Genomic DNA, 26,976 nt, shown 5'->3' with positions numbered 1-26,976 from the left:
CATTGTTTCCAGGAATTGCATAATGTAGACAGAGCCTTAACACACCTTTTGATGCACTGAAATATCACCAATGTTGCCAATTTAGAGTTTTAATTTATGAAAACTACGATTTCCCTAGTTCCTCCTTACAGAGGCCTCATCCAATTAGTTATGAGTGGAAATGAAAAATTCATTTTTATGCTCCATAGCTTCTAAGCTACTCCAACTAAACAAACTAAAAATTAACGACAGAACATAAATATGTATGAGTTATGAGTCAATTTACGTTTTGCAAAAAAAAAAAAAAAAAAAAAAAAAAAAAATTTACATCTTCGGCTACATCTGACAACACTGTGTGGTTTCTAGTATACTTCAATCGTTACTTCCTAGTTTAAAAATATATGCATAAACAAAGCTTTATTTTGGTATAACCATTATTTGTATATCACTTCAGGTTCAGAAGTTCTACTATCCCAAACTTCGGGTTGCATTGTATATTGGACACCCTGTAGTATGCTACCAACTTCACTAATATGGAATATGATGTGTAATGTGGTATTGTTGTTTTAGTGTATTGCCTTCCTTTCAACACCATGGCTATATAAGATGTGGACCTAGAGCTTAATATGGGATTCAATCTCATCAGCTCCTACTGGGAACTGAATCCGGATCTCCTGCTCCAAAGGCGGTACCGCTCATTATTTAGTCAAGGAGCTATCCTTTATCGCCGAGATGAGACACAACTTTCGTGAAAAGAGACGAGACAACTTCAATTCTTATTATGTAGTTAATCCTAAATGTGGAATTTGTTACAGGTGTTGTTGACTGGATGTGTAGTGTGTGGTACGATAATCATCTTGTAACGAACACATGTAGATACCACAATAACAATAATTTTAAAATTTGGAATTATTAGTATAGGCATAAATAAGATTTGGAATCACAAATAATTCTAATATTTATCCATCATCGTAAGTTTTGGCGTACTTATGGCGTACTTAATTATATTGTAAGTGCTATTTCTACCATCCAATTTACTCATAAGGTTATGTTTTATCATTTATATATGAAAATACACTCTTTCTCACTTTTACTCCAAAGCATATTACTCAAACTACAGTCCTTACTTAAAAAAAAAAAAAACGTACCTATTAACCGTGTCAATAAAACTTGGCGAAAATATAGCACGGAACAATTTTTGGAGTTATTTGAACCTGTGTCCCCAACAGGGGTGCTAGCCAATTAAAAACACATGACTTATTCTCAAGAAAATATCAGGATAATTTCCCGAATTTATCAATCCTGACACGTACACTCATGTTCAAAATGACTGTCGCATATCTATAACTGTCTTTTTGTAAGAATATAATTTGATAATGATTTTCAGGGTACTTTTGACACTGATTCTATATGTATAATCGAGAAATGTATATTTGGGGTAAATTTCATAGGAAAATAATTATAAATACGAAAATTAAAATGAGTAAAACAAAATGTTGATAAATGTACAAGAAAGTTTTGTTTTCGTTTTATTGTTCTAATTTACTGTTCGTTTGACATGAGATTTGCCACATACATGTCTTTGCCGATTATATACATACTAACATTATAAGAAATACCGGACGAATTCGTTATCAAATTATATTCCTACAACAACATATTTATATACATGCGACAATAATTTTGGACATGACTGTGCGTATGGTATCAATCAAAAGCAAGCTTCATTTTACAGAGAATGAAGTAAGAACCACGTTAAACTTATGTTAATTAGCATACGAGCAGAAGATTCCTAAATGATTTTATTCTATTTCACTTTCAAAATGTGGTTTGAAAATATATCTTTATATCTACTAATGTATTTTAATAAAAAGTTGGCAACTATACAACCTGAGACATGTAGTATTTTTCGAGATATCTTTTGTGCAGATATCTAAACCTGGTGCCCCAATAAAGTATCCAACTTAAAAAAAAAAAAAAAAATCCTTCTCAGTAATATTAGGTAAAAATATTTCCCGAAATTATGGATCATGACATATGTGAAAACCTGATTCATTATAATGACAATGAAGTGCAAAACATGAATCTAAATTAATTGGGGGTATGAGCAGGAGCTTCCCAAGTAGAACTCTCCAATTTCCTTTGAAACTCGTCATTTTAAAAGTTATTCGCTTGGTTTGCAGAGAAAAAACAAACTGTGATTTTCAGGGAATCGTGTTAGATATTACCAGATTAAGCAAATACTAAAATTGTGATGTTTCAGCTTCCTATATAGGGGTTATGAATGTGAACCAAATAAATATTGTTATGATTAAGAATATATGTTTTAAGTGTGGGAATGAGTAAAATATCTTTAACGTGACTGTACTGGCAACGATGATAGTACAGAAACAAAAATAAAAACTAATTACCAATTTCGAAAACTGGATTTCATAATACATTGCCATTAGTTACAAGAATACAAGAACCACCAAAACTAAGATCAAAACTTGTGGGAAAAGTGTAAAGACCGTGCGACCCGGAATTAGGACTTACCCACAGTTACACGAATGACGCAGAAGCTGAAAAGAACAATGGCTGTGTCATCTGATGCAGAAGAAAGGAAGGAAGTAGTTGACAAAGCAACATGGAAAGACGGATTTTCTGTACTCTAGAAGCTGTGTGTACAAAATCTTTCTCCCTTTGAAGGTAAGAAAGAGCGCGTGCGGCATCAGCAAGTATAACTACAATTACATTGTGTATCAAATTAAAAAAACAACTAAATGAAGGTTGTTGATTATAGAAGATAACATATTGAAGAAGGACAATTCCATAGTTTAAGAGAAACTCCTTGGAGAAAAAAAAAACTGAAAATTCATATACCACCGTTAATATATCATTTCCGTTTTAGCCAGAATCTACAGTGAAATAATACAAATCAATTAATTGTATTAAATAAGGTGGCTGCGTAAGAACCACGACATTTTCTCAAGCATACTAAAAGAAATCTTGCGGAGGCGCAATTCATATAGTGGCTTACCAACCAACCGGAGAGCCTGGTTCGACTTCAGGTATGCAAAAATTGGGAATTTTTAATTTAACGTCTGACGTTAATGCCCTTTACGCTAAAGTAGACGAACAAACAGGGAAAGAAAATGATTACGAAAGAATTGGTGCAATGACATTGGAGGTTAACGGGAAAACCCTTAAGAAATCACGGATACGATGTTATATACCTCATGCTATGGAATCGAAGGAGGGACCCCTTGCACCGGAGGTAAACATTCTACTACTGAGCCATGCGTTCCCTTGACCAGTAAAGTTTCATTATGTTTGAAAATGAATAGTAACTGAATATTACAGTACACTAGAGTCCCATTTAACTCTAGAGTCCCAGAATTTCATGGGACTGATCGTGCTACAGTTAATTAAAAATCTGGTTAAAACGGAATTTTTTTGGTATGCTATACTGTATATTCGATATATTTTAGCGTGAAAAGATGTTACTAGCAACAGCAACATATAATGCCTTCAAAACTTAACATAGCTAAAGTCACACGACTAAAAAATGAAATGAAATGAAATCTTTGAGTTTTACGTCCCACGATTATGCCGGTGAGGCTAAAGGAGACGGTGATGATGAGTAATGAATGAAATGGTGGAATGAAGAAAGTGGGAGGAAACGGGAGAACCCCGAGAAAACCCACGCACACAGTGTTTGTCCACCACAAAGTTCACTTGGCGGGAGCTGGGATCGATCCAGGGATCCCAAGCACCGGAGGTGAACACTACCACTGAGCCACCGTGGCCCCCTACACGACTAAAAAGTTTAAATCAAAGTGTTTTATTTTTATTTATTTATTTTTAGCAGCTCGGGTTAACCCGGAAATTCGGTTAGACGGGACTGCAGTGTAATAATACTTAGTGGAAACTTCATATAAAAATGGAGATGTTTCCTTGTCTGCATATAATGAAGTAACACTCGGGAACAAGAAGCAAACATGCATTTAATTATCATCGCTTCTTTTTCTTGTCTGAATCCGCTACTGCGATTTATACAAGAACAATGTTTTAATCACGAAAAAAGAAAAGAAAGAAAAAACGAAATTCTTAACATTATACAATTATATCCTTTAGGCTAAAGGAGACGGATGAATCGGGAAAGTAAAAAATCATGAAAGGAAAGAAAAGAATTAACAAGTGGGAGGAAATGGAAAAACCTCGAGAAAACCCACGCACACGACGTTGTCCAACACAAACATATATTGACGTATGAAAGATGATGGTGGTAAGAAACTAGAGAATATATGTATAGATTAAAGTGAAATCCAAACTAAAGATATTTCAAGGCAGTGGGATTCGAAACAGGTTTCTCACTGTAGACACAAGCTAGCCACTTAGCCACGAAAGTGTTCTGATTATAAATTACAGTAACAGGAACCGAAGATCTATTTTACTACTGAGCTTTTCAGAGAAAGCACAAAAAACTAACTAATAAAAAAATAGTTTAGAACAAACTCATTAAAATTTTATTAATGGAAGTTAAATTGACAAAAATGATTTACTTAAGAAAATTAGTTTACACTGATTAAACAATGAATTTTGCATAAAAGCCAGATTTTTTTAAAAATTATTAGGACATATATTGACTGTCTTAATTAAGCTCACAAATGACAAGATTAAATCTTAACGAACACAAAAGAAATGTCATTGCTCTATGGAGAACATTATGAAACAATATTGATTTATCTGAACAAGGCAAATTTACTATCAGACCGTTATATATACACATCATAAACGTTATGACTTTTTTTTTTCAAAATATTTCAAATTGATATCAACTTTTTTTTTATTGTAACTCCACCTTCAAGGAAGATAATTGCAAATGCACTCGAATAGTTCCATTTTTATATAAAACTCGAACAATCAAACACTAAAGTGTTTCAATATACAAATTGATATGTAACTCAACATGTTGACCACGATGATGTCGCGAATAGCAATGAGATCTACCGTTAAAGTAAAATGCGAAGTATTATCTGTGTTACAGGGTGTTACAAAAATTTGTCAATATTTTGGGAATAGGTTGCTCACATCAAAATAAGAAAAAAAAAAAGTTTTATGTGCCTGCGGTCGAACGTGCATAGTTTCGTAGTTGTAAGGTGCCGAAAATAATAATAATAATAATAATAATAATAATAATAATAATAATAATAATAATAATAATAATAATAATAATAATAATAATAATAATAATAATAACTTTGAAGGTCCATAGTTCCACTAATATAGAGACCGAACGTACTCGGGTCAAGACATCACTGGAGAACTAGTATGTGAACTATCCAAATATCCATCTTTCAGAACCTCCGGTACTTGCATAATCATTTTTAGAGAGGCTATTTGGGAGTACCTGATCACTTTCCACCTACCTCTCTAAAAATTGGTGTGCAAGCACTGGAGCATTTTTAAAACATAAATATTTGCATAGTTTACATACTTGTTCCTCAGTGATGACTTGGCCCGACTACGATAGGTCCATAGTAGTGGAGCTATGAACTTTTAAAGTTCACTTATTTCATGTTTTCGGCAGCCTACAACTCCGAAACTATCCACTTTTGAACACAGGTCCATATGAACCTTTTTCTTATTTTGATGAAAGGAATCTGTTTCCAAAATATGGTGACACATTTTCGTAACACCCTGTATACCTATGCTCCTATACAAACTGTTCTCACGCAAAAGATGTTGTAGTCCAAGCACAACATCGGAATCGATTGTAGTGTGAACACAAGCACAAAAGCAAACGCTTTAGTTTTTTTTTTTTTTCATTCATCATTTCAATTCCTATGATGAAGCGAAACCTATCCATCATTTTATTTCTTTACTTTTGATACTACATCTTTCAACAAATTCAAGAGGAAAATCTTCCTCTAGCGCTAATTTTTCATTTGACTAAACGTAACTGAAGTTAATAAGCATCAGGCATATAATTAAACTTAACAATAATTGTAATATGTCGCATAGACAATGTCAGACAATGAATTAAAGCTACGAGGTTCAGACAATATTGAAAGAGACTGACCTTGCTTTTTAAAAAGTAATTGAGGTACGATTGTGCTATTTGGCCGAGAAGCGACAGATGTTTCTTCTATGGTCAACGAGATGTGATATTCCTACGCAGCACAAAGAGCATCAGTAAGGTGCAAAAGGTGCGAAATGGAAGGCGACAAACATGCACAACGGTGAATGGCCTGGTTTTATGGGAGGAGGGTGCATCAACGCCGGATATCTACACGTTTTGTACCGTCCGTGATGCTGCAGGCACAAGCCGCACGAAGGTATTCTGATAATGAGTTCTAGCGCGCACATAAAAAGTCCTGGGCGGCCAAGTACTGCAAAAGATCTCGTGGTGTGGAGACTGAAGTTGTGAACATCGTGTCAGCAGGGATAGTGTCAGAAATATATATTATATATATATATATATATATATATATATATATATATATATATATATATATATATATATATATATATATATATATATATGTGTGTGTGTGTGTGTGTGTGTGTGTGTGTGTGTGTGTAACGCACATCGCACATTGGGCACCTAACATGTGGCACCTGCACGGAGGAAATATAGAAATCAAACGCCGGGACACGGAATATTTCATCAGGCTCATCACTGGTGACGACTACTCATAGTTCATTAAAGTATAACAAGAGTTAAATAGTCACTAAAAGCAATGGAAACACGATGGCAGACTCGACCCAGAAAAAACCATGTCACATCATCTGCTGATATCGAAACAGTTGTTTGGTGAGGTAGAAATGAAATAGTGCTTACTGGATAGCCTTTTACCAACCACATGATGAATAGTGAATAGTGCTGCGTTCACATTATGTGGCTATCATACTGTTTCGACCCAGAATACATTTGAAGAAATAAGGCACACGAAGTGTTGTTGCTGCATGACAATGCACAGCCATACACGAACAAGGCTCACTCAATACTCCTTAGAACTTGCACCATAAGACTATCCCATCTTTAGTAAAATTAAGGAGTCTCTTTGTGAATCTTTTCGTCCTCTGATGAACTTCATAATGCTGTTCGAGAGTGTGTATAGTATATACCAAACGCGTTGTTCTCCGCTGGTATCAAGAAGTTACCTAAACGCTGAAAACGGTGTATGGAACTATGGGGGGTATACATGGAATGACCTGTGCCTTAGTTTATCAGTCGATGAAACACTTCCAAAAAATACAAGTTATCCAATTCAATAGTGACTTATTCTCTGAGTCTGCACGATCTGGAAGGCTTAGCAGTTAGCAATTTGAAATTGGAGAGGTAGTCACAGCATGTCAGGAGGCCCACCGCCAGTCTTGTTGATTCTCTTGACCGAAAACCGTTACCTCCTCCTCTCAGGTACGTCCCCAACTGTCCTCACAACGCTAAATAAATGCTGTACTGCAAAATTATTTGGTTTTCCCTACGATTATTTATCTAAATACTGACCAGAGCCAGCACTACTTAACTTTGGTTATCCCACTGGAACTGGTAGACCTTGTGGCCAGGTAGCAAAACAAATGTTCCCGCGGTAAAGCCCATGGTGCGCACATGGTAGCTATACAACGTATGTTAAACTGGCTGATGTATTGGGTACTCACGGTCAGAAGCGCCTTGTGGACTGACGTTCACTCTCTCTTAATTAGTCATCTCCCCTGCTCTAGTGACTAGTGCGCACGCCTTTGGTATATGGGTTCGATTTCCGATAGAGAGCCTTGAAACTTGAACGCATTACAGCAGTTCGGATTCCACCTTAAATTATAGGCACATACCTCGAAGCCCCAGTGATGAAAACTGAGGCTCAACCCAAGCTAACACAAACAACTACTTCTCAATTCAAATAATTGATTGTCATAAAATGTTTCCAACTGAAAGTTCAACCTGGAACCTCTCGCGCTAATAGTTTTCCTTACATTCGCATTATGAAGCTATTTTTGCTTTTAATCCACAAATGTCGACCTTTGGCGCCTGTTCTTATTTGTTCAGTTAATCTACCTTTAACCTAATTCACGTACTGTAGATCAGGCTTTGCCAACAAGAAGTTAACTCCAATATCAACAACATAATCCAGAATCTAACCTCGCCTAACACATACTTCAGTATCTATATAAAGTAGCTACTTCTCAAGCTTTAAAAAAGAACGCAAGTTGTCACTCTGGTTCTCTTTCCATAATTCAAATTTCGAAACTCCTTTCGTTTCTAATCCACACAGATCCTCCCATTTTGGCTCTTGTTTTCATATCTTGTTTGTTAACATTTCTATTCAAACACACACAGTCCAAGAGAATGAGGAATACGAAAGGAAAAAAAAATGACTACGAAGAGAGTAAAAATGGCTCACTAGAAAACTGCTTGTACAAAATCAACCTGTCGTCCACTTAATCGTAGTGTCAACTGTCGTTGTAACTAGTGACAGTGCAAAATTGGCAAAGGAAATCCAAGAGCAAGACGAAGGAACAGAATTTAAAAAAAGAAATTCCCAACGAAATCCCTCGCACTGGCAACCTAACCACTTTATCTTCACGTGAGAAGAGAGAGAGAAGAGTTGGCAAACAAAAGAAACGCAAAGTGATGAGTCACACAAGTGAGCAAAAATGGCCATCATTTGTATTTGCGAAGATGGATTCAATTTATTGCATCACTTGTTGAGGATTCATAATACATAATGTTGCTTAGCAGCAATCATGGTATATACTTCTGAAACCAATGTCAAAACTTACACAACGGTTGCCTTTATAAAAAAAATAAAAAAACTTTGCTTGATTTTCTTTTTAACAACATAGCAAACAATCAAGCCAGAATAAAGGCGTGTCTGACTGTCCCTCTTTATGCACAACACCAAAAAAACTGTCTGGCGAGGATGCACAACTACTATATAACCTGATGAAATTCTTCGACCAAAATAACTGACTCTCGCATTGAATCAAGTCAATATACTAGAATGACCCATTCACCTACAGCCCACTAAAATTTCAATCAGCTTCTTAAACTTTAGCAATACATAAAACTTGAGCAATTTTACTATTTTGAACGTAATTAATCACTCCTATCGAAAAAGTTTCGTCAACATTAGCTTTACTCGGTTGTCTTAGTCAGACAATATATACGGTAAATAATAACTTGCTAATATTGAAACCTAAACACACACACACTCGGTCTTACGGACCTCCCTTTAAAGATATCGGAAGCAATGGATAAAATCTGGAGAGCCGATTCACTAAAAAAAAGCATTATCCAGAAAAAAATGTAACAAAAGATTGCAATTTTGGCCAATAATTAGTTTCTGGATCAGGAGCCACAAAATTTTTGAACGGACCCTATATCGAGTTTTCGTATTTTTTTTTATGGAACAAATACATCATACTAAGTTAAGTGATAGTTTGGGTTTGCCTATATAATTCTCCAGTTATAAGGCCTAGAAGAAAATTTTTGATTGGAATATATTGGATCTTTTGATAATAATAATAATAATAAACAGGTCTTAAACTGAAATTTACTGGATTATAATACATATTTACAGTGTATAGGCATTTTACACTGTCAAGACTGGATAATATGCTTGATTAGAAGTACGTTACTGCATTATTCATCTTTCTTTCGTAACGTAATTGTTGATATTAGCCGCTACAGACTTGGACGACTGGCCACATCAGCTCAATGTTCTCCTTTGCATCTCTTTTTATCCGAGTGTAATCTGTTTGAAATATTTCACAGAATAATTACAACAGTGTGAGACAAATAAATTAGTTATCTTTATTCTTCTGCCTTGAATCCTGACTTTTAGGGTCAACTCGTTGTTTTTAATTTATTCTATTCAAATTTTTTAAATGTTTTTATCTTATAATTCAACATCAGTACTTATTTCTTCTAAACTATACTGTGTTCACATTCACCTGGGAATCGAACCGGCAGCTACTCATACAAAGGTGTTCTCGAGAATCTATGCTTCTCTATTCCTTTGTCTTTCTATTTATAGGTTTCATATTTCTAGTGGCTTCATATTTATAGGTTTCATACATTGAAGCTTCTCTTTAAAACACTAAACACGCGATTGCGAACATGAGTTACCCAAGACAGGGAGTAAATAAAGCGGCAGAAGCCATACAGAGAACAGTTCGCATGTGGAAGTGAGCTGCACGGTCAAGGTAATTGGACAGAAAAAGGATCGAAAATCTGAATGTTTGTTCTGTTGTTCAGCGGTCTGAAGGTATTTCAAGCTTTCTTCAAAAATTTCCCTCCTATCCGGGAAGCACGGTGGCTCAGTGGTAGAGCGCTAGGTATATGGGATACCAGGATCAATCCCCGGGCAACGTAATTCGTGGAGGATAATATCGTGCCCATAAGTTTGGTTGAGGTACTCCCATTTCCTCCACCATTCTCATTTCCCCAATTCTCACATCATCATTCACTTGCCTTAATCACCTGTCTCCCTTAATCTAACAGCCATAATCGTAGAACGTTAAACTGAAAAATTTTGTTTCCCTACTATGCTATGTTAAAGTATTAAACGTTGTATAGATTGACTGATTTGTATTTACTATCGTTAATTTTACTACTTCGAACATAAGTGGAACCTGAACCACTGTAGTGAGTTCGATACTCTCCCACCGGGAATCAAACCGGATCCTTGTGCAACACAAAAAGAGCTCTAGCCATTAGAGGGGAAAGAGGTCTCTTACTGAAGGTCTCTCTCTATTCGTTCGTCTACCTCTTGACAGGTATCAAAGTAAAAGCGGTAAGGGATAAATATATATACTGCAAAATAGGAAATTTTTAGCTAACGTATTATGAACTTTTTCCAGCATATAGATTTTAGTATGGCCAACTACCAGAACGAAAAATCAGAAAATTGTCAAAAAGTGACATATTATCATGTTTTACCAACCTTGTATAGATATTTAATTTATAACATTGTAATTTGCTTGCCTATAAAAAACGTACACATCTTGTTTTGCTATCTTCATATAGACTTGATTCATAAGGTTGTAATTTGCTTGCCTGAATAAATGCACATAGCGTGTTTTGCTATCCTCGTATAGACTTAATTTAAAAGATTGTAATTTGCTTGCCTGTATAAACGTACATATCATGTTTTGCCATCCTCGTATAGACTTAATTCAAAAGTTTTTTGTGAGACAGAACATTTTTTTAAAATTTATTTTACTATGAAGATCGTGTAAACTGTTACCTTTGGTGTGTGCTAAAGAGTTCATTAACTTCGCGTTCACTAGGTGTTTTCAGTTCTTTAAACAGTATTGAAAAGTGCAATACACCTAAGTTTCTAACATAAAAAGAAGTTTTCATTTGGTTAGTAGAGAAAATTCTTAAAATAAAACTACAAGGTCATGATTTTGTATTATTGCTAAAATCCTGTTATTTCAACAGTTGTATGCCACTAATGAGTATATGTTCGTAACTGACTTACATAACATTTCCTGCAATATTGTAACAATGTTAAATTAATAGAAATAAATTCTTTTATTGCCAGCTATTACGAAGTTACTGTTATGAAAGACAGATCAGTTATGCTCGTACCTATTTCTTAACCAATAACAATTAAAACAGAAAAAACGAAAGACAAATGTATTTTTGTAATATTCTAAGATTATTGAACCAACTTCTGTAAAGACTGGTTAAGTGCAAATCCTAAGACTCGCTTCAATCATTTCTTGTTGTTTGTATACAGCTTCCGCTGCTATTCACGTAACCATTCCCAATTAGACACAGTCCATTGAGCACCTTGGCATGAGAGTGACGAACGATCGACAATGAAATTGTTCTTCTCCACAGATGGGAAAAGCGTATGAAACGACACATAATTATGAACACCAATTCTTCAATGCTACTTTGGTATTTTAATTCTGAAAAAGGAACTTCCCTATACACGGTTACCACATTTCTTAACTAGAAAGCGGCAACATTTCTCTTTGACCTATTACTTCGAAAGGGATGCTCCTTTGTGGCTAAGTGTTTAAAGCACGTGGTTCCAGTTTCGATCACCGCTGGGGGATCAGCTTCATTCAGTACACAGTAGTTGATAGGTTTCCATATAACAGGCCCTTCGACCATCAGTTGCGTTCTATGTTATACCAGTACTCTCGACAGCCACTTTCCACTGTACTCTCGACAGCCACTTTCCACTGGAGGAAACTTACTTGCAGGTTCACAAGAGGTATTTTATTCCATAACAGTTAGAACGCTTTCCCGAGGCCAAACACTGTTCGCACTTTTCAAGAAGAAACGTTGTTTCGGAAGTCTAAAGGCACAGTAGTCCATTGGACTATCATCGAGACTCTTCAGTGGAGTGTCAGTGAAGAGAATACCATGAATCCTGGACCTAGTTTTCTGAAGCTGACTGGACGCCATGATCTGATGGAATTTCACCAGTTGATGTCCGCTCCATATAGTGTGAGAATTTAGTTCTGTAAAAGTTACTGAAAATATTTTCCTGATAACACGTAGCATTGATTTTCATATTGTTGGCAACGCGACGAAGCTTTAATTTCTCTCTGAAACTAGATCCAATTACAACAGAATTGCGTGGGTAACTTGCAGTGCACTGTCGTACAGCTTTCTGCAGTTGGTGGTTTTCTATCACGAAATGACTGTTTTTCAGCGAATGAATATTAACCTTACGGCCGCTCCACCTCAGGACATTACCTTTTGTGAATGGCATAATGGATGGCAGTTGAGACACACGGATTTGGATGACTAGCTCTATATCACTGTGTCGTTGGATTCTCCGACGCCGTCAATTTCTTTAATTCCGCGTGACATTGCGTGTAAGATTTACTGAAGTCTGTTTTGGCTATGGCTTATGTGGTGATGCACAACATAGGGGCGTCTGCGCATATTGTCTCACTATGGCATTCTTAGTGGAGCGTCCAATAGCAAATCTATATTCATGGTAGCGTTAAAATACGCTAGAACAATCGAAGAGTGAATCGGAAAATGCTACAATGTAGATATCCTAGAATTGATTCCAACCATTCGCCTTTTCACAATACTATTTTGCTAGAAGAGACATCACATACCACTGCCTCAGTGGTGTAACCTTCGTGTTTCTGCGTTGGAACTGTGCCTTACCGTGGCCTTTGTACTTTGTGAAGTGGAGCAGAAATTCGGATCCCGTCTTACATCTAACCCTGTATTGAGAAATGCCTTAAAACCATACAGGAATACGTTGCAAAGAACTGTAAAAGGGAAAAAAAATAGACCTGAACCACATTTTATTGATAGCGAAATCTATTTTATTTTACTGACAAAAAAAGCAAACTGTATTTTCACACAAGGTCACAACAAAGACATATGTTCAACATGGTTATCAGATACTAAAGCCAGTACCCCAGCCGCACTACAATACTGCTTTCGTGAAATCTGCGAAGACAGGCAGTATCAGGTTTGGTCCGAGGAAAGGTGGGTAACTTTATTAGAAATTAAATATTGATATGATTAATCTATAGTCAAACATTTCCTTTAAATTGAAAGCAACTTCTTACGGGATTTTGATGAGAATTCTAGCAAAATCTAAAGTCGTATAAAATAATGAATTAAATGTGTTTCTATATGATACAATGTATGCATGTATGTGTGTATGTGCATTCTTAGTACGCACTCTTAACACTATACACTTTGATATAAATGTGAAACAAAAAGATTCAATCCTGATTCCCCCCCTCCTACTTTTATAAAGTGAGAAAAGAGAAAAATGGAAGATGATGAAACAGAATTTTGAACCAAGAGCTTTCTGCATGGTCAAACAAAAAGAAAACAAGGAATATCTCTCAAGGTGGATTTAAAAGGAAGCAGATAGAAAAAAAAAAAGAGAGAAAAAATGTGAGATGAATCAAGTTAGTGCCTTGGGCGGTAAATGGCACGTGCCCACTGACCTAAAATAGAGTGCACACAGAGAAAAGTTAGATAAAAGTTGGGTGGGGAAAGCCACACAAGGCGAACGGGACTAGTTCTTTTTATGTGATGACTTGCTAAACGTCTTTGAAGAGAGTGGGTGGCAGCGCGGTGGGGTTTTAGATAACCCTGTAAAACAAAGAATTGAATTGCCGTTGAGATGCGGCGTGTGAAGACAAAAGCGAAGAGGCTGAGGAAACTCTTGTCTTCCCAGGCGACGCCCGTCCATCAATCAGTCAGTCAGTCAAGGTACTGGCCTGGCACGTACGTTTACCAATACCTCCCTGTGCTCTTGCCTTTCTGAAACCATTAAAAAAAAAACTGGTTCAAAAGAGGAGGTACGAGGAACAGGGCGGGAACTGAAAATGGACACAAACATTACTAACGGTTTTATGCATTCCTGAATAATCTGAATAATCATCTGCACTTGTTAATAATATAAAAGATGATTTCTTCTCATATTCTGACCAGAAAGATAGATCCGTTCCATTAAACTTGAATTTCTCACCTTGATGATGATGATTATGAACGTCCTCATATTCTCTACAAAAGTACAGTACTTAACTTCCGAAAAAAAAAAGAGAGAGAGAAAGAAAGAAAAAGGAACAAAAAGACGGTGGATTAAAGATAGAGAAGAGATCAGTGGCAGATCTAGAAAGTAAAACTGGCGGATGCTACAACCCAGCCTATGATAGGTATATCATGAATTTACTATAAACTTCCAAAAATATTTAAGTAATAGCTTGAATTATTTTGTCACAAAAAACTAGGGAGTGCTAGGTTTCCCAGCGCCGGGTCAGATCCGCCACTGATCCACAGGGAAATCAGAAAATAAAGAAACTGACTAGAATACATAACGACAAATCGTGGACGAACTAACATGCACGTTCGTGACTAAACTTGGGCTTAAATGTTATCGCGACAGTCACCAATCAGCTTAATGACCCCGAAAACAATGGTTTCAACACTAATCTCGGCCATTTTGGGCATTTTAAAATTTCACCCATTCTCACTCTGCATGCCGATGGAGATGAACATGGATTTAATATGGCAGCAGGAGAATCATTTATTCGCCTAAGCGACCTCGACAACTATGGATTCGACACTAATATCGGTCGTTTTCGATCTCTACATGACACTCGTTCCCTTCATAGTATTTTTTTTCGATTGTAAGTCATATATATATATATATATATATATATATATATATATATATATATATATATATATATATATATATATATATATATATATATATATATATATATATATATATATATATATACAGTCCGGTCCAAAAAAATATCCCCACTTGAATGTTTTGCTGAAAAACAAGTTTTGCTACTATAATGAGAGACTATTTGAACATGATTGTGCATGATGTGTTTCGCAATTTATTTCACTACATAGTTTCAATTTTTTTACACATCTGTAATCGATTTCAGTATTTTGTGTGATGACCTTTAGCTTGTTTCAGTGCCTGTATTCGTTTCGGCATTGCCGCAACAAGATTGTCACAAGTGCCTGGCTCGATTTCATGATACCCCACATGAACATTTTTTCAATTAGTTCCCTTTTATTTGTAATAAAATATTTGCTTCGTTTAGTCGACATAATGGCCCATAAATTTTCAATAGGATTTAGGTCCGATGAATTTGCAGGGCACCAAAATCTCTGGATACCAAGATCTGACACACATTTGTTAACAATCTTCGAGCGACGACACGCAGCATTATCGTCTTGGAAAATTAACGGTCTCAAGTAAACTCCACTGAAATGGTCCCTGGCTGTGTATAAGAGTTCCCTTTTTAATATCTAACAGTATTGCAAACCATCAATTGAACTAACGCACACTTTCAATCTTCCCACTCTCTTTGAACACATCGCTCCTCACAACGTAACACTATCACTAAGCTTTTTTTTTTTTTTTTTTTTTTTGATGCATTCTTTCTGCAACTTCTCTCCAGGCTCCATCCACAATTTCACACCACTATTGTTCCCAAAAACACTAAATTTCTTCTCGTCTGAGAAAATTACTTTCTTCCAATCTTGGGGTATCCAGTTTTCAAACATTTCTACGAATCGCTTTCTGTCCGTAAGTGTTTGCGTGACAAAAGTGGTTTCCTTACAGGACTTTTCTTCTTAATGCTTGTGTCAGAAATCCGTCGGAGCACTGTTTGATGTGCAACTGACTCCCCTACTTCCTCACTTATCTTAACAGCAATCTGCCTGGAACTTAATTTCCTATCTTGCTTAGCAATCCTTTTGATTGTCCTACAGAGGCAGTAGTTTGTCTTCTTTTTACGCCCATATCTACACCTTAAACTTGACATTCCGGTTTCTGCCTGACGTTTCAAAACGTTACCAACTGTTTTGTGATCAATGCGTAATCTTCTAGCAATTTCCGTGTTAGATATCCCTTCCGAATTCCATGCTAAAATTTGTCCTTGCTTCCGAGGAGACAGGTCTTTCGCCTTTCCCATGATGTAAACACTGATAATTTAGAGTGAAATTAATATCAAATTACAGAAATACACTTCTACAGCACTGTGAAATTCAGAATCGAACAACAGTTCACTGAAAAATCATCACTCGGCAACAACAGCTGACTGAGAATGCGGGAAAGTGTTCGAGCGGGAAGTGGTGCTTAGCGGAAAGGACCAGGAAATGGTGATTAGCAAAGACACTTAGGGGATATTTTTGTAAACTAAAAAGACGCGAATGTCATCTCCAATTCGATTGTTGCACTAATTTCAAAATTTTGGAATGAAATCTTTCTGTAATTTTAACTTACTGCATATTACCACATGTTAAACAAGACAGGCCAACCTGTTTCCTGACATCTATTCTCTAACAAAATCAAAAATATTAGAGGCAATATCAATAGAATTATTCCTAAGTATTCTACAAATTATTTACAATATACATTTAACCTAAAACCCATGATAAGAAATAAATTTTGTTTGGAAATTTGAAATAAAATATACGTTTAAAGTAAATATTCACAGTGGGGATAATTTTTTGGACCGGACTGTATATAACTGTGGAGTTTTTATAACTTGGAGCATAACTAGATATGAAATCAGTGCATTTACCAAATTAAATTAAATTTAGCTCTTTTTTATACTTATTTCTGCGTAAAATGATTTGTTTCTTATTAAATGCACTTTATATTTCCTTTGGATTCAAGCATCCGAGTACTACACTGTAGCATACACCAAAGGCATGGGACCAGGTACGCTTCCAAACAGTAGTTGCAACGAAGTATACAACGTTAACTGCGAACATATTTCATAAAGTGCAGGGCAGATCCATAGCTAGAGGGTGGTCAGGGGGCTTACTAATCTCTGCTGCTGCTATCTTCTCCTCTCTGAAACTTTCAGTTGTTTCTTTAGATAAGTAAGTATACAAAAGCAAACCAAAAACCACTTGGCGTGACAGCCCCGCTCCAACGTCATCTGTTACCGACTGGCTGAATTACGCCCAACCTAACGATTAACACGTGATCCGTCGCCTTATCTGTAACAGGCATATCTGGAGCTTTCTACACCTAGTGGCCGTCACGGCTTGTATTCACGTGATTCTCCAGTTTGCCTCACGATGCCTCACGGTGGACGCCGAAAACTGCGAAGCACTGGCCGGAAGTGAGTCCAGCGCTCCACCACTAGATTACGGGTGTCCCATAAATAGATGTGCGATTTTTTAAATCAGGTAAAGGTGTAAACTAAAAAGGCTCTACAGCCCTGTTACAGATTTCAGAAATATCAAATAAATAAATAAACCGTTTTGTAGCACTCCTTGATATCTGTTATTACCCCCCCCCCCCCAGTATTGTATCTCTATCCCCTCTAAGAAATCTTGCTGGCAATGCCACTGCTTTTCTCTTACAACTTTCTCTTCTATGTAAACAACGTAACGTTTTCAGTTGGAAAAATCAAGTTTTCTCAGAAATTAAATATCTTTTTAGCAATCAGCATCCTGTGTATTTTGAACATTTTTTTTTCTTCTTTGCTTGCTTATCTTTTGTCTCGCTTCTTTTTTTTTCTGAACTCTGTCTTCCTGTTCTCCTTGAAGTTAATGCTGTTTGGTTAAGAAGATAACGGCAAAAACCTGTTTTTGAGTCACCACTTCTCTACGCCCACAAAACTTCTACTTCTCAGTTGCTGCTATTGTCTTGCGTTTCGTTATGCACAGTATACTTGATCTGACCACGCCTATGTTCTCACTTCACTCAGAGAAAAAAACAATTTTTCATCCCTCGTCAAGTGTCTGATCAACACACAACTACGAACTTCTTATCTTTCAGTTTGGTCTAACGTTCTGTTCTGAGTTGTACTAGCACTGATATATTCAATGCAACTCTAGTTTGCATACTATTTACCTTTATAAAACCTTTTACTACGACTTCATAATAATGATTATCGAGGTCGTACAGCAGAAAAATAAATGCTAGAAGTGCGTATCAACATTGATATAGACACACTAACACTTGCCCGGGTATCATCATCCCAGATTACAAAACCTGCGCGCGGGGGTTTCTGATCGTCAAACTCGTCAATTATTGCTAGTGATAGAAAGTTTTCTTCACTTTATGAAATAATTGATTTTTTTTAATCATGCCGAAAATATAACAGTTCCTCTGGTTTCGTTAAACTGAAAACAATCCAAATTTTCATTATGGCTCTTTAATGCAGAGATCTCCACTCACACAATGCGGGCCACACGTAATTGTTTCAATGACACTCGTGACGACTAAGCTGTACTGCAGCATTAGAATTGTAAAATGCTGTCATCTATTTTATACTTAATCAGGTTTTCATGTTAAGTGCTTAATGCCAAGTCGTGCTCCTTTCATCAGTGAAATAGTTGTAGTAGGCAGTGCTGAGAGAAATAAAAGAAAAGCGAGGAAGGATTACCCTATTTCTAGACATGGAAGATACTGTATGTTTTATTTCTTTTCGATGTCATGCGAAGTGCAAACAATTTTCATTTCGTCCATTTCAATCCTTCAACTGAGTCTATTTGGATCTTGGTTGAATGAAGTTAATTCAATTATTAGCTTCCACAAATATCCACTGGTTTCAATTCAGCTAATTCAGTGCAATTCTCCTCTTAGTGATTTTATTATTATATACACACACAGTTCTGTGCTGTTCTATGCATACGCATTTCCTATTCTAGCAGGCTATAAAGTACACTAACGAACGACTTCAAACGGATAAGAAAATGTGACTTTTTCTCTCAATCTTTGCTGTTGCACATGTGAAAATGTTATGTTCTTAATGTTTCACATGGTCTCATTGGGGATCTTCCAAAACATCGTTCACACTTCCAAAACACTGAGTTCAAGAATGCTGTTTGCTATCTTAGCCTGTCCTAAATCCTGATACATCAAGACCTTTTCATTCTAAATATTCCCTCCTTGAAGTTATGCCGGCGGTGAAAATAAAGTCATAGCAGCTTCTTGCTTAAATGGAGGAATATTTGAAAAAGAAAGTTTTAAAAAAAAAACTGCTGAAGACAATATAGAGGATCACGTGATCCCATATATGAGGCGTTTGCAGTAAGAAAGCTTTTTATTATATGGCAACCAACAATTCTTTCCTACTGTGCAGGTTGCATAGAAGCTACGGAATGTTACACATTTTAAACGGCATGTGAATAGCCACTGTTAAAAGTCCCAGTTATCCGTGAAGATGTTACCTTTCTTTCAGTTTAACGTCTCACGCTTATGCCTTTTAGGCTAAGGGAGACGATGATTAAGGCAAGCGAATGATGGAAGAATTTGTGGAATGAAAAAGTGGAAGTAAACGAAAGTACTCTGTGAAAACTCACGGACACAATGTTGTCCTCCACAAACTTACTTGGCCGTGGATCCGACTAGGGACCCGACGCACCAGAGGTACGCGCTCTACCACTGAACCACCGTGTCCCCTCCCCCTGTGAAGATGTTAAGCGATTGAGTCTATTAACGAGCTCGGCCGAGATAATCGCTCGATCTCTCTCTCAAAGAGAATGATTCATTCAAACATTCGCTTTCGTTCAAGCGTTATCGTGTGTAGTAACGAACGAACGGACTAATAGTACAATATTTAGTATAAGTCCCAATCTTATAAGAAATAAGACAGCGAAGATTCATAGGCAGATAACATCACATACGATAGAGGCCGAGTGACAGAAATTACGTAAATCTTTTGAATAACGTCGCGTGGTTATCCATTTTCAGCTAAAGGTGACGGATGAATAATGAAAGTGTAGTTACGTTGGCGGAATACGAATGTGGGAGGAAACGAGACAATACTGAAAACACATGGACTAAGTGTACGGCTACTCGAGGATGAGTTACCTCCCGTAGCGAACGCGACCAAGGTGGCTACTCGATAATTTTACTTTCGCTCGAGTTATATAAATCATATTGTGAGCCAGTCAGGGTTTCCAGGCCTTATTGCCACATCCTTATTCCTCTTCATGCGAATCACGAGAAATAATCCTATTGTGTTGCATAGATTTTTCTGAGGTTAGCTAATTTTTCGGAATTCCCTTGTATTTTTGTGATTTTACTTTTGTTACACATGCACATATTTTCTAATAGCACACAATTCCAATACTCTGCACAAAGCATCTTCCGGGCAGCTGTTTCTTGCTAAAAATCCCTTTGCCTGGCAACATGTATTTCCTTTCTTTGGAAAGCTTTTACTGATTCCGAAACAACAAGCGGTCTATTGTTCCGAAATGCACCAAATACGCTCGAGCCTACGTATTCTGCGCGTTTTTATTGCTTTCGCGTTTGCAACGCATTGTGATTAGCCATCCACATTTAAATACATGGTCAGCGTATTCTAAGCGTACGCATGAGCCATAAAAACGCATTACGAACGCATCGAATAGCCGCACAGATAATGTCTATCAAAAACACCCCATATGGGCTGGGATGAAACCGGTGACTCTTCCCATCTGGAGTCACAATGCTCGCCTCTGATTTGAAGAGTCACTAATTTCATTTGAGATCATTGGAACTTGTGATTGTGGCTGTGGATTTGTTAGTGTTCTCCCATTATTATTATTATTATTATTATTATTATTATTATTATTATTATTATTATGTCAGTAACTCTCACCACCTGCCTCTTCCACACGACATAATGATAAAAGGCTTACAAAAAAATCTCTTTTTGAAATATCTTTGCGTGTTCCAACTACTAAAACTTCATATTAATTTAAAGTCACCTGCAGTAACTACGTTGTTATAAAGCTTACCTGCCAAGTCACTGAACTTCTAATGACCTTTCTTCCACGAATTATTCGAAATATCCAGATGTACCGTGGGGTATGTCGACGTCAAATGACCACCACCGCCCCTTTGAACGACGACAGACAGATAAGCAGCTTGACACACACAACACAAAACGTAAAGACACAACAAACACTACATACTTCAACAACAGGGGCCGCGTTTTCACTCGTTTCTTTCCTGCCCTGGGAGCTATCTAATTCAGTTCTCTCCTCCGCAAGTACACACGCCGTGCACACGTACACACACGCGGGTAGATGAGCAAGGGGAAAATTAAAGAAAGAGAGAGGGAGATAAAAACAAATATACGAGATTCAAGGAATGTCAGCTGTTTGCCAGGAGAAAAATGGCTTTTAAAACTTGTGAAAGAGTGCACTCATGTAATCAGGGTTTTTAGTTTCGAGACCTGAACAAAGAACAATATCAATAGAGACATCGTGAGGATGGTCCTCATGAACTCAGACCAATTTTATCCACCGTTGTCAATACATGAAGTTGAAGGCTGTTGAGGAGCTGATTTAGATTGAAGGGTCACAAGGTAGCGTTAAGGTTAAAGATGACATCGTTACAACTTTTTGAGCGTGTCCTAAGGGGGAGGAAGAGAATTTAAAAAGGAAGACGTGGTTTAAGGTTTATGCCAAAAATAGAGTCTCACAAGCTACTCGATGTTAGAAAGATGAAACGGTAGATAAACTAATTTTTAAAAACAAATGGACATACAGAGATAACTTTCAATCAAAAAAGATTGTGGGGTAAGTCACCTTATGGAGCGGGAAAGAGGTGACGTAAAAATTATCAAGAACGATACCAGTGTCGAATCTATAGTTTTCGGGATTACTGAGATGAATAGTGATACTTCCGATGACGTGTAAGCCCAACTTCAGCCTCCATCGGTACAAGGGATGACAAGTAAAATGTCCAAAATGATCGATTAGTGTCGAATCTATAGATTTCGGGTTCGCTAAGTTGATTGCTGACAATCCTGATGACATTTAAGCCCAAACTTATTCACGAACATAAATGTCAGCTGACCCGGAAACTGACATTCTACTCTTTCTACTCGTCATTATTCATATTACTCAGAGGTTTGTTTTCAACTATTGTGCATAAAAATTATTCTTCGCGTGAGAAGCTGGGCACTTCTGCTAGATTGTTGTAAGAAAGAAAGTTTGCTAAATAATAAAACTGCACAGATAGGCAAGAAGTAGAAAAAAAGTTACAAATGAGATCATTTCTATTTTTCAAGGAATAAGTCAAAATCGAGAAATAGGTAGCAATCCGGGTAAAATTCGCGAAATCAAATAAGGTCAGCAATCCATGATAGTCAGCAAACAAGGACAAGGACTGTGGAAGAAATATACAATGGAACAAGATGAAAGGAAAAGATGGGACAAAGAATCTAGCCTATGTGTGTATACAGAAGCGGGAACGTAAAACGTGTCGTCCAATCCACCACAATTCTCTTCCTCTCTCGAAATTAGAAAACGATGTACACACTCTCAGATACACATACACACACAAACTCCAAGAGCCAGGTTAAGACTGCGAAGTAGTCGAGTTCGTTAACATATTATAAAGTCGAGTAAATTGAGGTTGATAGTGTTCGAAAGCAGAGAATAAATTATGGACTCAAGAAGCCTTCAAAAACCATAAATTGAAACTAAAAGTGATTTCACATACTGTAAAACATAGGGTCAAACACACTTTGTTGTAGAAACCAATGCAGGAACTGAATCAAAGCTAACCTTTAGGAAATAATAATGTAAATAACCAAATTGAAAGCTCCAGTTTTGAATTCTTAAATGTAACAGAAATCATGTATTTACCTATGCACAGTACTTTCCCACCCTTTCTAGAGTTTAGTTTACCCTGCAAAAGTGCTTTCTCAACCCACTAGAGTTTAATTCACCAATGCAAAAATGCTTTTCCACCCGCCACAGTTTAATTTACCCATGCACAAGTCCTTTCCCACACACTACAACTTATTTATCCATGCAAAAATGCTATCCCATTCATTACAATTTAATTAACCCGCAAAGTGCTTTTCCGCCCGCCAGAGTCTAATTCCCTCGTCGAAAAAAAAAAAAAACCCCTCTTTCATTATAGTTTAAGTAACCCAACAAAAAATGCTTTTCCATCCGTTAGAGTTTAATTCCCCCCATTTTAAAAACTTTTCCCGCAAGCTAGAGCTTCATTCACCCATGCAAAAGTGCCAATTTACTCATGCAAAAATTCTCTCCCGCCCACTATAACTTATTAACCCATGTAAAATTCCTTTCCCATCGACTAGAGCTTAACTTACCCAAGCAAAGTGCTTCCCCGCCCACTAAGAGGTAATTTAGCTACTCTATGAAAAAGTCTCTTATACCCCGCTAAACTTTAATTTTACCCATGCAAATGTTCTTTCACATCAAAAGTTTATCAATTTAAATAGTTTTCTTTGTATTGGAAGAACGTAATTCTCTGCACGTTACCAAAAAAAATATATACTTGGGTGTGTTAACTGATTACGCCAATTACTGAAAAACGAAAATGTAATGGTAAGAAAGCACTTTTACTTCCGATTGTACCTTTAACTACAGACGCTGATCAACTTCCTTCGAAGTTTTTTACTCACTGTTATTATTTCTTATTTGGTTGTTATCTGGAACAGTGCTAAACACTGTAAATATACATAGTACATACAAATACACAGTCGTAGACACTCGAACGTTTTGAATTAAATTTCCAAAGGTTAAGGGCTATGTTGTAAACCTGGAAGAATTCTGTACGAGGCGTTTTTGAATATTTTGTTTTGTATCGACATACCTAATATGAAAACAGCGACATTTTTACAATGTGGAGTTCTAGATAACTTACTCGTAGACATTTGACGAGTACTGTTATATTTACATTTTCAGCTTATAAATCAGTGCTATGGGGTTTAGCTCTGGCGGGATAGGTAGTTGGTTCAACCCCAATTACATGGATTGTGGAACAAGGTAAAGCCCATAAAGTTCTGACATTTTTCTCTTTCTTTTCAATTCGCAAATTCTCCCATCATCGTTCACATTTATCTCCTTTAAACCTACAAAACAACCATGAAACGTTACTTAATGATTGTATGTTATGTCTTTCTGAACGGCCAGTGTCTTTCCAACTTTACAATCTGATAAATCTCAACACTGAAAAGCCAAAATGGGTACTACATTTTCTTAAATCATGATGATAGACAAAACCTGTATATATAACGAATAAAATGAAGATGGTTAACGCTGTCAAATTAAAAGGAAGACTCCCTGTATTTTTAGAGCATGTAACATAATTAGTAGTTGGTAAAAATACGCGTCGTAAAAGAATGTACAACACAAGGTAACTGGGCAAAAACCTGTCCAATGATGACAAGCGCTTGACGAGCGACTGCCAAGATTCTTCTCGGCGGAAGGTCACCGAGACGCCGGCAAAATTCTACTTTTTTCTTTCTATTCAGAAGCAGGGAATTTGCTTTCGAAGCGGGGAAAAAGGGATATTTTTGCACGAACTACTAACAATCACGTATTATTATGCTATTATTGGTAGTAGTAGTAACAGCAGTAGTAGTAGAGGCAGGAGTATTAGGGATGGCAGGGCAGAGAAGAAAATATATGACGAAATTTTTAAAAAATAAGTCATTATGACATTGTTTCCGAGGAAATTGGATTCAAAGTGAAGTGGCAGAAGATTAGAAGGAATTAAAAAACGAGAGAGGGAAGAAAAGGTTTAGAAGTGATTGAAACTATTAAGTGTGCTCATGAATAATAATAATTTTAATAATAATAATAATAATAATAATAATAATAATAATAATAATAATAATAATAATAATAATAATAATAATAATAATAAGATATTAGTAAAAGTTGACTGCGTAACTGTTTAGTGCTTAAACTATCTAATGAAATACTTTGTTGTTGATACGTTTATCATTGAAGGGTTGCAGTAAGAGAGACAGAACATATTGAAGTATTTGATACTCTTCTCAAAGAGACATTATTTCTGGCTTTTTAAAACCACTGATCTCTGTTTCTTTATTCATACGCTCTCAATGTCATGAGAAAAAAAAAAAAAAGCTCCTGAGACCACACTGAAAATTATAAACTCAAGAATATACAAATGCAAAGCAGATTCCTAACCATTTAGCCACGATAAATGTTAACATCGTACTAAATTTGTGGTGTGTGTACTCTTCACGAAGTAATGACCGACGAACTGACATGTAATACGAGGTGCATACAGAAAGTAAGTTTCCCACGCGTCCCATAGCTAGGAAACGGTATGTTGCGCGAAGCGACTACGTGTACATGAGACAGTAAGGTCCTAGCATGGCACGTGGAACTTCCCTAGTGCTCTCAGTCGCGTCGTGGCAGTGGTTGAAGATGGACGTTCCTATTCCAGCTCCCGTCGCGTGTGAAGTGTGAGCAGTGACAAACTTTTTGAATGCACAGGGCATAGCACCAATCAAAATCCATCGTTAGCTGTGCCAGGTCCATTGGCCTAACGGCATGAGCAAGCAGTTCCTGCAGATTTTCCGCTCCTTATTGCACACCACTGTCACGGAGTGCCTGTTGATCAAGAAGTTTTGTGTTGAAGCAACTGACCCTAGAGCACAAAGCAAGGTGCACAGGATCAGCATTGACATTTTTGCAACGATACAGCTGACGATGGATTTCAATCGGTGCTATGCCCTGTGCATTCAAAAACTTTATCACTGCTCGCACTTCACACGTAACGGGAGCTGGAATAGGAACGCCGATCTTCAATCACTGCCACGACACTACTGTGAGAATTAGGGAAGTTCTGCTGGCGCATGCGCGGTTAGGACCTCACTCTCTCACGTACACGCAGTCGCTTCGCGCAACATACGGTTTCCTAGGTATGGGACGCGTGAGAAACTTACTTTCTGGATGCGCCTCGTAGTTTTAGAAATAAAAAAGGCTATGCCTTGTTAATTCAATATCCTAGGATATATGCAACCCGTATGTACGTATGTTTTGTGTCACATTTCAACGAGAGTATAATATGCAATTACTAATTTGCGAATAAGAACTACATATGCTTAATCGGTATGTAAGACAAACTTTTTTTTTTTAATGGTCAGGACCGAAAACACATTGACTGATTCAAGCTTAATCCTTTTCAGCACCAAGGCTATATGAGACGGAATCTACTCGTTAAAGTGAGATCCGAACTATACTCGGGATTTGTATCCGGCTAGTATGCCACACGAAGTCGAACTGAGGAACATGTGAACGTAAGGCACAAGTGAAGTCATTCGGCTAGGAAGGAGCACCGGCCGAAAATTAACTGTCGCTTCGGTTGGACTGTAGTTTAGCGTCCTTTTCAGCACCGAGACTATATGAAAAATGGAAAGGTTAAGGGTACGGTTACACCGAAATTTCCCTATTTCATTCTTCCCTTTTCCTCCTCCAACGGGACGGAAAAAGAAAAACAAATGTTGTTTTAAATGGAACCTGGTGATAGCACAAGCTGAACAAAGCTTCGTATCTCCTTTCCTTTTTCAAAGAACAAACTTTTTTTTTTTTCGTGGACGATCCAGTGAACAGTGCACTGATTGACTACTCACACACAAACATACAGCAGTTATGCTTGCTCAGTGACGTTCAAAACAAAGTTGGAGGTGTTGTTCTCTTTACTGTAAGTGTGCTATTTCTACTTGAGCTGCAGAGAACTCTTCGAACGTTTATGATGCCAACTCTGAACTGCTTCTGAGTGA

At 36.9% G+C, this 26,976-nt stretch overlaps 2 protein-coding genes across 4 annotated transcripts in view; both read right to left on the bottom strand.

The window, feature by feature from the left end:
* The window catches only part of smash (smallish), a 357,062-nt gene that overhangs the window by 231,776 nt on the left and 98,310 nt on the right, over window positions 1-26,976 (bottom strand). The gene's annotated exons all lie outside the window — the stretch shown is intronic.
* On the bottom strand, window positions 16,009-16,416 carry LOC145682203 (uncharacterized). Its single transcript, XM_081753787.1, has one exon. The coding sequence runs from the start codon at window positions 16,414-16,416 to the stop codon at window positions 16,009-16,011; it is 408 nt and encodes a 135-aa protein (XP_081609913.1).

This window comes from Thermobia domestica, chromosome 3 (genome assembly GCF_964235325.1).
Source record: "Thermobia domestica chromosome 3, izTheDome1.hap1.1, whole genome shotgun sequence".
NCBI classification, from domain to species: Eukaryota; Metazoa; Arthropoda; class Insecta; order Zygentoma; family Lepismatidae; genus Thermobia; species Thermobia domestica.
Note: the sequence above shows the minus strand (reverse complement) of the source record. Positions and strands in the feature narration are given on the sequence as shown.

Excerpts from the sequence above, each read along its gene's own strand:
- LOC145682203 (XM_081753787.1), bottom strand. The coding sequence starts at position 16,416 with ATGGGAAAGGCGAAAGACCTGTCTCCTCGGAAGCAAGGACAAATTTTA.